At 48.2% G+C, this 14,919-nt stretch overlaps 1 protein-coding gene across 1 annotated transcript in view; it reads right to left on the bottom strand.

Moving 5' to 3' along the window:
* Window positions 1-14,615, bottom strand: part of lcor (ligand dependent nuclear receptor corepressor) — a 65,902-nt gene extending 51,287 nt beyond the window's left edge. The window contains exon 1 of the mRNA XM_035637890.2: window positions 14,375-14,615. Coding sequence (XP_035493783.1) covers window positions 14,375-14,471 — 97 coding nt within the window. The 5' untranslated portion in view covers window positions 14,472-14,615. The remainder of the gene's footprint in view (window positions 1-14,374) is intronic.
* Window positions 14,616-14,919: the final 304 nt, after the last annotated feature.

Raw genomic sequence — 14,919 nt, forward strand, 5'->3', positions numbered from 1 at the left:
GTGTGTGTGTGTGTGTGTGTGTGTGTACGCCGCAGAAAGCTCAGAATAAAAATAGATGAGATGATAAGATGTGGCGAGTTTCACAGTCACCTACAGGTCAACCACTGGCATAATTGTTGTTGCTACGGTAACTCGACATAGCTTCACATGAGAGATCGTGATATGATTTATTGATGTGAGCCGAGACGCGTCACAAGGGCGTACGGCCCCGAAACCCCCCCCCAACAACACACAAACAGACGAAGAGAAGAGTGAATCCGAACATGAGCAGCCATCAGGCGGAACGTCACAGATCCGCTCATCATCTGCGCTTTGAACGCCATTAAAATTCAAAGTTCTACTGAATCGGACGAGTCGCGCCAGTTTCTCCCTTTGACGCCGCTCATCACGCGAGCTCGTCCGTGCGGTCGCGATCTCTTCCCCCCATTCGCGAGGGCTGCGGCTCTTTAGCGCGGCACAGGGCTTCGCTTTGTCGGACGGAATGTCCAAAGCGCAGAGGAGCGGAGAAAAGCGCGTTTCACGCAACTCTCTCAAATAAGGAAAGCCCCAAAAAACAAATTCACGATATTTGAAGAGAGAAGAGTCGCTGGTTGTGGAAATACACGTTATGGTCAAAAGTATGTTGGGGTGGGAATCTTTTAGAGCAACAGTTAGTCGATTAGTGAATTAGTCGCCAACTATTTTGATAATCAAACTAGTTTTTAATGAAAAAATAAGTCAAAATTCTCTGATTTCAGCTTCTTAGGTGTGAATCTGTTCTGGTTTCTTTGCTCCTCTGTGACAGTGAACTGAAGATCTTTGGAGTGAGGACCAAACAAAAAACATCGTCTTGGAGTTTTGGGGAAACATTTTATGAACCAAACAACTGATCGATTGATCGAGAAAAGAATCCAAAGATTCATCGATTATGAAAATAATCGTTAGTTGCAGCCGTAGAATCTTCAGGCACCTCACCATTCGATTCAGATTTGATTGTAAAACGATTATCGATTCATCTCGGTTATATTTCCCAGCAAATAAAAAAACAACAACAAAAGTGTGCATCATCCACAAATCAATAAAGAATTCTCTTCCGACAAAATCCTCCTGTTGTGGGCGAAGAGCCTAGAATCCCTGAGACGTAAAAAACAACAACCTACATTTAGCAGTAGCAGCCGATATTTAAAAATCAAAACAGCAAACAATATTATAAGTTTGTAGCAGCTCTCGTACAAAAGACTCTTTCTGCAGAGACAAGTATCTCTTGGCCAACTTGGAAGTCGGAAGGAAACGAGACGAAATGTTTCCATCCGCCTGTCGTATCCTTGTCGGTTGCTCTCGTTTAGCCACGCTAACAGAAACTGAAGAAAACTGACTTAAGGCTTAAGAAATCTGAACGCTACGGGATGAAGATACTTTTAGACAATGGGTTTCTTTTACTTAGCGGCAGCTGCTTGGGGGGAAAATCCCCTGCTTTTGTTGTTTCTGCATGAAAATATCTCTCTTGCACAAAAGCCGGGTCCATTATTTAAATTTGTATTCCCCATTTGAATGTGGAAGAAGTTGCAAGGAGAGATGTGACTGCAACAGCATCTCATGGATCCAACCAAAGCTCCTCCTGTGGTTGTATAAGACGTTTAAAGAAATAAATTAATAAATCACACGTAGAAGTCAATGTTTTGGGGTTACGTCCACATACTTTTGGCCATGTGGTCTGTATTGGATCCTGCGTCAACGTCACATCAGCTTTTTAAACGCTGCTGGGTTTTCTTTGTGTCTACAATAAATCATGTTCGTATTTACTTTTTCTGATATTCCTCGACTCAAACGTGTCACACCCCAGACATTTATTATTCAGTGTTTTTCTTTCCTTTACGATGTATTCGGAGGGGGCGTGGAGAATATGAGAAACCGCTGTGACAGAAGATTAAAAAAAAAAATCATACCCACCAGAATTTATCCAAAAATCAAAATATGAACAGCTTGTGGAGCTGAAACAAGCAGTTCTTTCTCTGAGGTCACGCTCAATTGATTATCTTTGGGTTTTGATTAAAAAAAAGAAACTTCAAGTTGTTCTTTTTTTTGGTCTCTAGGAAGTTGTGATGTTTATTTTAATGCCCCAACTTTTCTTTTCTTTTTAAGACAAATTTGAGCGATTGATTGTCAGCCTCATTACGATGAGACTAATTGCTTTTGGCCCAAATCTTTCTCGACTTGCCTAAAACATCCGACAGGGAGAGAGAACTTCAACGCTCAGTGATGGGATGGTTCTCACCGCACGGCCTCCTGGGAGTCGTAGTTCGCGTCGCTCGTCAGGTTCCCGTCCGGTCGACAGACACGTTCGTACAGGTTTTCGCGAGCCAATAGATTTTCCAGTGAAGTTTCCAACTTGTTCGTACTGAAGATTTCGAGCTTTGCGTCCACATCCAGTTTTTTGGGGGGACAAACTCCACTGTCGCTGACTTTTACCTCCGGAAGCCCCGCCCACTCCACCAGCCCACTGAGGCTTTTTTTTTTTAACCACCGTTTCCTTTGATAGGAATTGGAGACCTTCTGGTTTTGACCCTTACATTCATTTCTTACGGGTGTCAGCTCCTCCAGCGCCGCCACACAGAGCTCCCATTGTTGTCGTCCAAAAGTGCAACAGCGGCAGCTGAAAATCTCCGAATTGCGTGAAGCCGCCGTGTTAATCGGCCAAAGAGAAAAGCGTTTTGTGCAGCTTTTGTTGAAGAAGGCATGAAGATCAAAATGTCTCATTACTGTCACACACTCGTCACAAAAACATCTCGTGAAGCGTCGAAAAAGCAATTACTTTGAGAACACCGGCTGCGCATGGATCACAATTTATCTCCCAGTTAAGATTATTGAATGCACAGAAATTGCACTTTGATTTTTTTCTTGCGCATTTCGTGTGTTTGTGTGTAGCAGCGTTTGAGGAGAGCGACGTACTGTACGTTTATTACGTCTGAACATCTGAAGCACACGACACGCTGAAGTGTAAGAACTGATAATACAAAATAATGATAATAATCAAGACTGACACGTTTGAAGAAACAGACAGAGAAAGAAATATGGGGGGGGAGAAAAAAAAAGTCCAAAGTGCATACGCCTCAGTTAGGCCTGTAACGAAAACGTGTGCAGCCACGACACACTCACGTGGAGGTGGGCGCGCGTTAGAAAAGCGTTACCAGAAAAGAAAAGAGGAAAAAAGTTGCAGAATGTGCTGAAAGTGCTGCTCGGTAAGAAACGACATTAAATTAACATTCACGTGGCTGCTTCTGACAATGAAGAGGAACGGTTTGACTCGTGATCCTGAAGGAAGGAAGGACGAAAGTGAGTTGTAGAAAGAAATAGAAATTGTGATTGTGAGAAGAAGAAAAAGAAAGAGGAGGCGAGAGGGAGGAGCCGAAAGAAGACGGAACGAGGGATGAAGATGAAGATGAAAAATTATTAGAGGATACTGATTTGGGGAAAAAAGAGGAAGGACGTGAGGAGGGATGAGAAGATGCGATGGAGGGGATAAAAATACAAGTGACATTTCTGCTGGCAGTGGCGGCGGCAGAGCGCCGTTTGTTGTTTGACCTTCACTTTTATTGGAGTGCGCGTGTGTGTGTGTGTGTGTGTGTGTGTGTGTGTGTGTGTGTGTGTGTGTGTGTGTGTGTGTGTGTGTGTGTGTGTGTGTGTGTGTGTGTGTGTGGCAGCCTGGTGGGCTTGACACCTAACTGAGGGTGACACGGTCACACACTGAGCAGAGCCGGGCGCCCCCCCCCAGCTCTGCCGGGCCCGGCCCTCACACAGCACAGCTGGCCCTGTCACCTCCACTTATCCTGCCCAAGTCCGCCAGTACAGTAACTCTGTGTGTGTGTGTGTGTGTGTGTGTGTGTGTGTGTGTGTGTGTGTGTGTGTGTGTGTTTGTTAAAAGGCAAAGGCTCGCGTGCACAAAAGGTGCATTAAATCAAATTTTACTGTCCCACTGCAGCATGTGACCATAAATTATGTGCAGGCCTTTGTCAGGTTTGTTGTCCGGCGCTAACGACTAATAGCTGCTGGAAACCAAGAGCTCGACGACGACACGCGATGAGCAAGTGATTTATTTTCAGGCAAAATGCTTAAATAAAAAAAAATATATATCTATGTATATATAATCCAATGTGAGGATTTGCAGACCTCCCCAGTTTCATCATTGTGAAGAACGCAAATCTTTGTAGGTCATGTGAAAATTTTGACCTTGGAGGAAGTTGTGATTTTGACCTTTCTGTTAATTTACAGATCAAAGATGAAATAATTCATCTACTAGTCCGTGCTGAGGGTTCATTTTCTCTACGAAAAAAAAGGAGTAGAGGTTCGACCAATATGTGGATATTTGGGGACTGATGCCAATATTTGAGAGAGAAATTATTTCTGATGCCGATTTATCAGCCATTGTATTAATTTATTTATTTATTTTGATCCTAAGGCAATGATACCGATATCAAACCATGACGACAAAGAAATGTATTTTTGACCCTAAACTTTGTCTTAAATATGTATAGATAAAAAGAAAACAAATATATAGAAGTTGAAACTAATACAGACAATAAACAGCTGTGTTGTTGTTGTTTTTTTTAAAGATTTCTGCATCGTTTATTCTGGAGAGTAAGAGTTTTCATGTGGGTCAAACGTAAATGCAAATAGCGATTGGTTGGAAACCCCGAGTGTCCAACAACGAACGGCCTGAAAACTTTCACAGCGATAAAACATTCCCCGCCTCCAGGCCGTAAAACAAAATGGCGCTCCTGCAGAGACTCGCGTTAAAAGAAACCAGTCAGAGTCCTTGAAACTAGACAACGGGAAATCAGCTGGTGAGGACAAGTAGAACTCGGCTTCCTGCAGGATTCAAATCTCTGGTAACGACCATCAGAGAAACTCACAGTGGAGCGAAGGGTCCACTCTCGTTCAGCTGCTGGCGGATCATTCGTACAGTCAAACCCTATGTCAACGACGAGTTCAGCAGCAGCAGTGGTAAAGGAGAGAAGAGCGCACACCTACATGACAGCAGGAGGCAGACAAAGGAAACAGACACGGCCCGAGAGGTGGGAGTCGGAGGAAGGTTGTAAAAAAACACGTCTCCTGGATCCGATGACGTGGAGATCCTGCTCGTTCTGTTCCTGAGCGGCGGCCGAGTCGATGTCAGACACGGACCGAGAGAGTCGCCGGTCGCCATGACGAACGCAGCTGGTGAGAAAAGGGGGAAATTACTCGTCTCCTGCCTCGAGGAATTTCACCAGGGAGAGTTGCGAGTTCTTCAGTTCGGACGTCGACATTCGTCAATTTCTAGGAATCTCTTTTTGTTTCTTTGATTCATTTACACATCGATGTTTTCAGAAGCGACAGTGACGATAAAGACGGGGCCTTGATTCTGTTTCCACCTCCAATAATTACATCAAGTATTAAAAAAGTTGAATTCACAAGAGCTTCGCTGCAGCTTCACCTTGACACGGTCAAACCGTAGATTCAACCTCATGGGCCTTTCCAGACACCCTCCATCCTACACACCCACAAGTTGAATAAGGATGTTTCCCCCCATATTAGTCGGGCTCTAATTTTAAATATAAATATTAAAAAATATATATATATATATATATATATATATGAAGAATATGGCTAATATTAGCAAACTTTATTTGACTTTCCCTCCCTGCTGGATACGGACCTCAGTTCATATCAGTCGGTGAATTAAGACGACGCGGCATTTATTCATATGAGAACGTTTGCGGATTATGCCTTTAAATGATTCAGAACAGACGGGTGCATTTGCGTGGACGGACTGCCCCTTTAACTCCGAAACCATGACAACTCAACGCTGCTCGGCCGACGGCTCGGGACTGTCACCGTCTCATTAGCCGCCTGCTCTCGTTTCGGGAAACACCGAGGTGCCGCCTGGTATAAAGAGTCTGGAGGACCAACGGCACCAAGTTTCCAATCTTTATCCCTTTAATACTGCGGAGGCGGAGGATTTGAGAAAACTCCCTCGTTATAATAATTAGACGCTTCCCGCACTTCTGATCGTCCCGACTGACCACGCGTCGTAATCCTCGCGCTCTTTAGTGTCTTCACTAAGATATACGCGCACACACACACACACACACTGAGGGTCCAGGCCTTTGATTGAATACTCTGAAAAAGCAAATTGCTCAAATATGACCTTCAGCACAAAAGCAGCCATTATATTGAAGAAGCAGGAGGAATTCACTCGAGGCGGGTCCGAGTAAACATTCCTGCTGCTCCGAAGACACCGCTCACCAGCCCCGTGTGTGTGTGTGTGTGTGTGTGTGTGTGCGTGCGTGCGTGCGTGCGTGCGTGCGTGCGTGCGTGCGTGCGTGCGTGCGTACTCCAAACACAATCTCCAAACCGTGCATGCGCTCACATGGCGTCAGTGTCCAAAAGGATTTTGTACCAAGGAGGTCAGGTAGCTCATATAACCAAAAGGACGCACACGCACACGCACAATAGAACACTTACATAAATTTGAGGAGGCGTCAGGGACGCTGTGTGTACAAAGTTTAGTTTAAGGAAGTGCAGGACTTTGGTCGCTGTCGGGGCCGAAGGCAAGAGAACAAGTGTCGTCTGTTGATTTGTTTCTTATATATGTATCTTATATATTTCATATTTCAGCTTTTGACTTTTGTTCGTTTTCTTGACTTTTACAACTATCCACTGAACAAAAAGTAAGAAAACACGGACACAAAGTGTTTTATGAAGACGGGTAAATCTCCACCGACACACATCGGAGTCAAACATCAACCAGTGAATATCAGAGTTCGTCCGAATCAGATTCATCTATTGGGTGAATGTTTACCTGGCTGTTCTGATTCACTGGGAGCAAATATGATATAGATGTACACATCTATGACACACACACACACACACACACACACACACACACACACACACACACACACACACACACACACACACACACACACACACACACACACACACACACACACACACACACACACACACACACACACACACACACACACACACACACACACACACACACACACACACACACACAGGTTCAACCTTTGCCTTAATTTTTCTGGAACAAACAAAGTCGTTGGATCTTCGCCAACAAAACCTGAAGAAGAAGACGGAAACTGGAAATGACAATGTTTCCAACAGTGATTAATCTGCTGATCATTTTCTCAATCAGTCAATTCATTTGGGGCATCGGAGACGCCGGAGACAGTGACGTCTCCCGATGTTCCTGCTGTGAACATCACCTGATCCGACTCACTTCAGAGGAACCGAAGATGAAGAAGACAAGAACGTTGAAATCAGAAGTTCGGGACGGAAAAAGTTCCGTTAATGTGAAAGTGGCGCCGGTTTCGTGTGATTCCTCAAAGAGCATTTCATCCATTCACCGAAGACTCGAGTACGTTCCCTCTTGAAGAGGATTATGAGTTTATGCTTCTGACATTCATTCAAAAGATCCCAGGGGGGAAAGGAAGTGACAAAATCTGTATCTGAAAATCTTTAAAAAAAAAAAGAACAACAACGTCTCTGTTAGAAAGTCAGTCGCTCGTCTCCCGAGACTCCAAAACCAGTTTGTACTTTTTGAAGCCGCCACGCTCGTTTCTTTTCAACAAGGATTCATTCCCCCCTCGGAGCATTTGACGACTTTCTCAGCGGCACTGTCAAACAACAACACAACAACACACAGGATGAAACGGTGGAAGAAGCCGGCACCAAATGAAGAAAGAAACCCAGAGCGACAGCGGTTTGAATCCTTCTGGCAGTTAGGATTGATGTGCGCGCGCACACACACACACACACACACACACACACACACACACACACACACACACACACACACACACACACACACACACACACACACACACACACACACACACACACACACACACACACACACACACACACACACACACACACACACACACACACACACACACACACCTTCTGTCGACAGCCACTCGGTGCCAGTGGTGTATTTTGCTTTCTCCACAGATTGCAGTCAAACCTCCCCGCCCCGAAGAGAGCAGCCCTCCTCCCACGGGGCTCCTGGTTGGCATGGATCAACCCCCAAGATAGCTCCACACACACACGCACACACGCACACACACACACACAAATGTGTAATGAAGAAGAGATTTACAGCGTTGGCACCCGCTCCGGTCGGACCGCTGCCACTCTCTCCGGCAGCTCGAGCGATAAATGTGCCATGTTTTTTTTGGTTTCCCCTTTTTCAAAGAGCCCATGAAAAAGAATTTGCGAGATGTGAAAGTGGAAGGCAGATCTCTCTTGGGGGGGGGGGGGGGGGGGGGCGGGCGTCCATCTGTCCATTACCGGAGCAGGAAAAAAAGCCGGAGGGAGGCGTGGCGGCGGAGCGGAGGGGAAACGAGGGATTTTTTTTTTTGGTTGATGCGATAAGACGAGGATTTGACTCGGGAGTTCAGTGATGGAGGGAGCGGACGGAGGGATGGAAGGATCAGATCGATGCACAGATAAACAGAGATGAAGGACGAACTCGGGAGGATCCGTTGAGTTAACGACGCCCTGAACCCGATACTTGAGTATTATAAATCTTTGAATTATTGATATTAGAAGCTGTAGCTGAACAGGTTCATCAAAGTCATCCTCTCTTTGCTCGGTACGTGATGACACGTGACCCCGACGACTGTCGCACTTTCAAGATCTTAATCGCAGCTGTAACTCCGCCAACTCATCCAACCTGTGGCGTTATCTCTTGCTCGGAGCGTCTCCGCCTGTGAGAAAGTGTTGGGAGGTTAAAAATGCAATCTGCCACTCAGACTCACACCTTCTTCTTCTCTCTCCTCGTCACAGTCTGTCTCCCGACAGCGCCACAACCTTTCAGCAATCAAATTAGCTGCACTCTCTTACCCGCGATGCGTGCCAGAGGAATCAGCAGCCGGGGCCATAATTGCTACCAACTAATAACGTTAACCTTTCTCTGGCGTGCAGGCCCCCCTACTTTATTATCGGGGGGGGGGGGCGGCAATGGAAGGGGCAAGAGGACGGGGGAGTGCGGGCCGCGTCGAAAAGGCTGTGTCCGCGTACATCGTCACCATGAGATTCAATTCACCGCGAGACGTCGCCCTCGTCGCCCTTAACCTCCGACACGTCGGTCGTCACATCTTTGATTAAAGTTTCAAAAAGTTAGGACTCGTGAAAGTGAGCTGTAATTTTGTCCCAGCACATTGTTTTTTTTCGTGTAAGAATACAATTGTTGCTCCTTTTACGTCCGCCGAGGGGGTTATGTTTTCACCCCTGTCCGTTTGATGGTTTGTTGGTTTGTCAGCAGGATTTACGCAAAAACTGATTTAAAGGAAACTCGGCGGAAGGACGGGACAAGAAAGAATCCATTCAATTTGGGCTGTTGGCAGATTTTTTATTTTATCCTTTACTTTTAAGCCCGAGTGCGACTGTTCTGGACCGTTTTGTGCAACAACCACGTTCAAGCCAACGTAGAAACATGGAGACTCACACGGAGGTCGGGTCCACCTCATGGACCTATATTTAACTCATGCACAGTTGATCATACATATATGAACACATAGTAAAGGACAATACATTCAATTCATGTGAATAACTTCTTCTCAATATTACACACTGTAGCTTAAACATTGCAAAATAAGGTGTTTGGGGAAAAAAACTAAACATTTTTACTGATTTCCTTGGGAATAATTCATGGATCTATATGAAAATATTCAGCCTGATTTAGGGGACTGATTTCCACTGATTTGTACCATCTCTGATGGAATTCAAGGCGACTGTTGTGCCTCGGCGGAGGAATATGTGCGTTCTACTCAGTCGTCGGCAGGATTAAGCAAAAAAACCCCAACACCTACGAAATGGATTTCCACAAAACTCGGTGGACGGATGGAACAAGGGGTCGAGAAAGAAGTCTTTACATTTTGGTACGGATCCAGACGAAGGGGCGGATCCGGGCAGTAAGCGATTTTAATCCAATAAACGTTTTGTGAAAATTCAGGGAATATTTCCTCACGGTCCGCTAGCTGTTGGTCCCGTGTGTGCGGCAAAAAAAAAAAATCGGTTTCCCGGCTCAGCCTCGGTTCTGTAAATGGAAAACAAAAAAGAAATGGTGCGGACCGCACCACACCACACGGCGAGTGCAGTTTGTAAACATCACTCGTCGACACGTTCAGAGACGTGCTAGCGACGGAGCCTTACGCCTCAGAGGGTTTATAGGCCTCGAGGTCAGCGCGTCGGTCTCACGTACCGGAGGCCGCAGGTTCGAGCCCCAACCCAGAGCAGGGACATCATCAACTACAACACAGACAGAAGCGAGCTTTCTCCAAAATCGCCTACTGCCCCTTTAACATTGTCATTTTCCACATACATGTTCCCAGGCTATCATTCACGAATCTCACTGAATATTTAGGGAAGGGATATTTCTGAGCGTCGACATTCTGATGCGACTTGATTCGATTTTAAGTAGCGAGTGACATTCCACCTTCACATTGTTCCTGTTTGAGGTCTGGAGGCTTTTCAAGTGTCAACTCTGCAAATCAAGAGTTTTTTAACATTGTGTCTTTAATCCAGCCAACACAAATATAAACTATTAGGTCAATCAACTAAATCACCCTTTAATTACAGTTAGACAAGAGATGCCCCTTTGCTTTTCAGTTCAATTTTTGGAAATGTAATATCTGTGGGAGACTCTGGACACCAGATTTTTTATCTATCCAAATCTGCCATTTCACAAAAGTGCCACGAAATTCACCACGCAAGATGGCCGCCGGCACCAAAAGAACCTTTACCTACTGTAACACTTTAAGGGATTTTGAGGGATAACATTTTCCTCGGCTGGTCAGAAAGACAACAAACCCTTCTCAGAGTTCCAGAGCTTCAAACGGACGAAACGTGTCTCTCTCACACACACACACACAGACACGCACACACACACAGACACACACACACACACACACACACACACACACACACACACACACACACACACACACACACACACACACACACACACACACACACACACACACACACACACACACACACACACACACACACACACACACACACACACACACACACACGGCTTCAGCTGTAACATCCAACCTTGAGTTCATTATTGTGTTTGCCGGCATTCGTATCCCCCGTGGTGACATTGTGATATCACAACGAGCTGCACAATAGTGGCCTTATGGTGTGTTTATCGTCCTTATTGTATCTCCATCGACTGCGGTGTCATTACAGTTCCTCCTCTGGGGACTTACAGTGAACGCTGAAAACATCTGAATAACATCCACACGCCGCTCGTGAGCGGGTTTGCAACACGAAGCTCGTTTTCATTGGGAGGCCGATGCAAAACAAAACTGCACTACTTATTAGACTTTTAATGTCGGCAAGAGCAGCAGCATCCTCATTAATGTGTGAAATCTAGAAAACAGGTTCCAGCTCATCTTTATTGAGTGAAAGAAATCACAGCGACGGACGCGCCCTCGCTGCCGACGAGAGGGAGATCCCCTGTACGCCGTCAGAGGTTTAGAGATTAAACCCAAACCTCCACATCACTACACATCCCCTTCATTAGGGCTAGGTTCTTTTTCTTTTTTCTCTTTTACTAAAAAGCCCCACCGGCCCTGGCGAGGGAATCAGGCCATGAGTGAGTTATTACGGAGCGGTCGGACGGGTAAGTAGGTGACAGGTCAACGCGCAACATCTGGATGAAAACGCCGCCAAAAAAACAAGTGGAGCCTGTGAAACATCCAGACTCCTCCTCTGCTGCTGCTGGTGGTGGTGATGTGGTGGTGGTGTGGTGGTGGTGTGGTGTGGTGGTGGTGTGGTGGGGGTGGTGGTGGTGTGGTGGTGGTGTGGTGGGGGTGGTGGTGGTGTGGTGGTGGTGGTGGTGTGGTGGTGGTGGTGTGGTGATGGTGGTGTGGTGGTGGTGGTGGTGTGGTGGTGGTGGTGTGGAGGTGGTGGTGTGGTGGTGGTGTGGTGGTGGTGGTGGTGGTGATGTGGTGGTGGTGTGGAGGTGGTGGTGTGGTGGTGGTGTGGTGGTGGTGGTGATGTGGTGTGGTGGTGGTGGTGATGTGGTGGTGGTGTGGTGGTGTGATGATGGTGGTGATGTGGTGGTGGTGTGGTGGTGATGGTGGTGATGTGGTGTGGAGGTGATGGTGATGTGGTGGTGGTGTGGTGGTGTGGTGATGGTGGTGATGTGGTGGTGGTGTGGTGGTGTGGTGATGGTGGTGATGTGGTGGTGTGGTGATGGTGGTGATGTGGTGTGGAGGTGGTGGTGTGGTGATGGTGGTGTGGTGGTGGTGGTGGTGTGGTGGTGGTGGTGTGGAGGTGGTGGTGTGGTGGTGGTGTGGTGGTGGTGGTGGTGGTGATGTGGTGGTGGTGTGGAGGTGGTGGTGTGGTGGTGGTGTGGTGGTGGTGGTGATGTGGTGTGGTGGTGGTGGTGATGTGGTGGTGGTGTGGTGGTGTGATGATGGTGGTGATGTGGTGGTGGTGTGGTGGTGTGGTGATGGTGGTGATGTGGTGTGGAGGTGATGGTGGTGATGTGGTGTGGAGGTGATGGTGATGTGGTGGTGGTGTGGTGGTGTGGTGATGGTGGTGATGTGGTGGTGGTGTGGTGGTGTGGTGATGGTGGTGATGTGGTGGTGTGGTGATGGTGGTGATGTGGTGTGGAGGTGGTGGTGTGGTGTGGTGGTGATGTGGTGGTGGTGTGGTGGTGGTGGTGGTGTGGTGGTGGTGGTGGTGTGGTGATGGTGGTGTGGTGGTGGTGGTGGTGTGGTGATGTGGTGGTGGTGATGTGGTGTGGAGGTGGTGGTGTGGTGGTGGTGGTGTGGAGGTGGTGGTGTGGTGGTGGTGGTGTGGTGGTGGTGGTGGTGTGGTGATGTGGTGGTGGTGATGTGGTGTGGAGGTGGTGGTGTGGTGGTGGTGGTGTGGTGATGGTGGTGTGGTGGTGGTGTGGTGGTGGTGGTCATGTGGTGGTGGTGTGGTGATGGTGGTGATGTGGTGGTGATGTGGTGATGGTGGTGGTGGTGGTGATAAAAGCCAGATTAGGAGCTCCGGCAGAGAGCCGAGGGAACCCGGAGAGGTTAGGAGATCAGGGGGTGAAGAGTGGACGATAATCTTCCCATAACATCGGGATCGGTCGATGTAACCGGATTAAATATGGCTAATGAAATACATCAGATATGCTGGATTGGGGGGGGGGGGGGGGGGGGGGGGGGGGGGGGGGGTGCACGGAGGAGAAAATCCAAAATAAAAGCCGTCAGTAACTGATGGGAAAAAGCAGGAAGAGGTTGAAATGAAGTGGGATTTTTTTTTCTAATAACAGTTGTTCCAGGAAGACAAAAGATGGAGGACACACACGCTGCTGCAGCGTCCGGTCATAAACAATAATCATCATTATTATTATTATTATTATTATTATTATTATTATTATTATTATTATTAATAAAATTATTATTATTTTGTCGAACTCAGCCTCTGAGTTTCAACCCCCCCTCCACCCTGCGCCCCTGCGACGCACCGCGTCCGGCAGCGAGGTCTCAACAAGTACCAAGCCCGGTTGCCAGGCGCGCAGCGCGGCGTTCCTCCTCCCCCCGCCGACCCCCCTCCTCCCTCGACACCTTCCCCCTAAAATACTAAAATGATTTCCCCCAATGCAGCAATGCGCGCTCCCAAAAGCCGATTTCCAGGGCAGCAGCGGAGGAGGAGGGGGAGGAGGCGTTATGTTTGGAGATATGAGAACGCGCACCGACCCCCCCCCCCAAAAAAAACCTCAACCCGGAGGCGCGCACGCGGGCACGGGCCGGCCTATAGCGGGGAAGCCCATTGGCTGACGCGCAGCTCCATCTGCCCACGTGACGCGCTCCGCTCACAATAAATAAACAGCAGTGGAATAATGTTCAGAAATGAATATATAACACATGATAAATAAAAACACCAACAGCAGCAGGGAGTCTCTGAGCAGAACAACAACAACAACAACAACAACAACGAGCGGACAGGTGACAGAACACAGGTGACACACCTGGACACGCGCACCAAAACTTGAGCTGCAGGACATGTTTTTCTGGTGGTGGTGGAGGAGGAGGAAGGGGAGCGGGGGACGGGATGTGTCCGGTGGGAGAGGGCATTGCCGGGGCAGCAGCTCCATGGACACTCTCCCTGTCGGCTCCTCCGTGGACGTTCCAGCCGCGGCGCTTTTACGCTTTACGCCAAAACGCAAACACAGTCACCGGCAGGAGCAGGAGCAGAAGCAGGAGCGGCAGCAGCCCCCCAGCCCCCCAACCACCACCACCACCCCCCCGTGCCCCGCCACGGACCCCCCCAGCACACACACACACGCGCGCACAATGCCAAGCGAGCTTACCTACACAGTGAATGAGTTTGTGCCTCCAAGAGTCAAGTTCCTGCCGAAAGCCGCGCCTCTCTACCGTGCATTGCTGCCTCTTGCACAGACTCGCCATTTTCTGTCGGCCCCTCCCGTGGGCGCGCACATACTGCTGGGTGCTTCCCTGCGCGCACGTCACCGGCGGATTTTTATTCTAGGGCCTGGGTGGAGCAAGAGAGATATATATATATGTGTTTGTGTGTGTGTGTGTGTGTGTGTGTGTGTGAGGGGGCCGCGGCTGCAGCATCCCCCTTTTCTATACAGCTCATTTGTCCCACCCACCGAAACGCGCCTCCCCTCCGCCTCCCCCTCCCCTCATCCTTCGCAGCATCTCTCTGCGCGCGGGGGATGCGCTGTCAGTGGAGGTTTAATGGCATGTTTGTCTGTTTTAATGTTGTGTAAAGGGGACACGACACATGGCCTCCAAATTTGCCGCGGCTTAAAGCTAAAGTGTGTCAAAGGGCGCGCGGGTGCGCGCGCGGGGGGGGGGGGGGGGATTTCACACGCGCACATAAAGACGCTGC

The sequence above is a fragment of the Scophthalmus maximus genome, chromosome 8 (genome assembly GCF_022379125.1).
Source record: "Scophthalmus maximus strain ysfricsl-2021 chromosome 8, ASM2237912v1, whole genome shotgun sequence".
In the NCBI taxonomy this organism is placed as follows: domain Eukaryota; kingdom Metazoa; phylum Chordata; class Actinopteri; order Pleuronectiformes; family Scophthalmidae; genus Scophthalmus; species Scophthalmus maximus.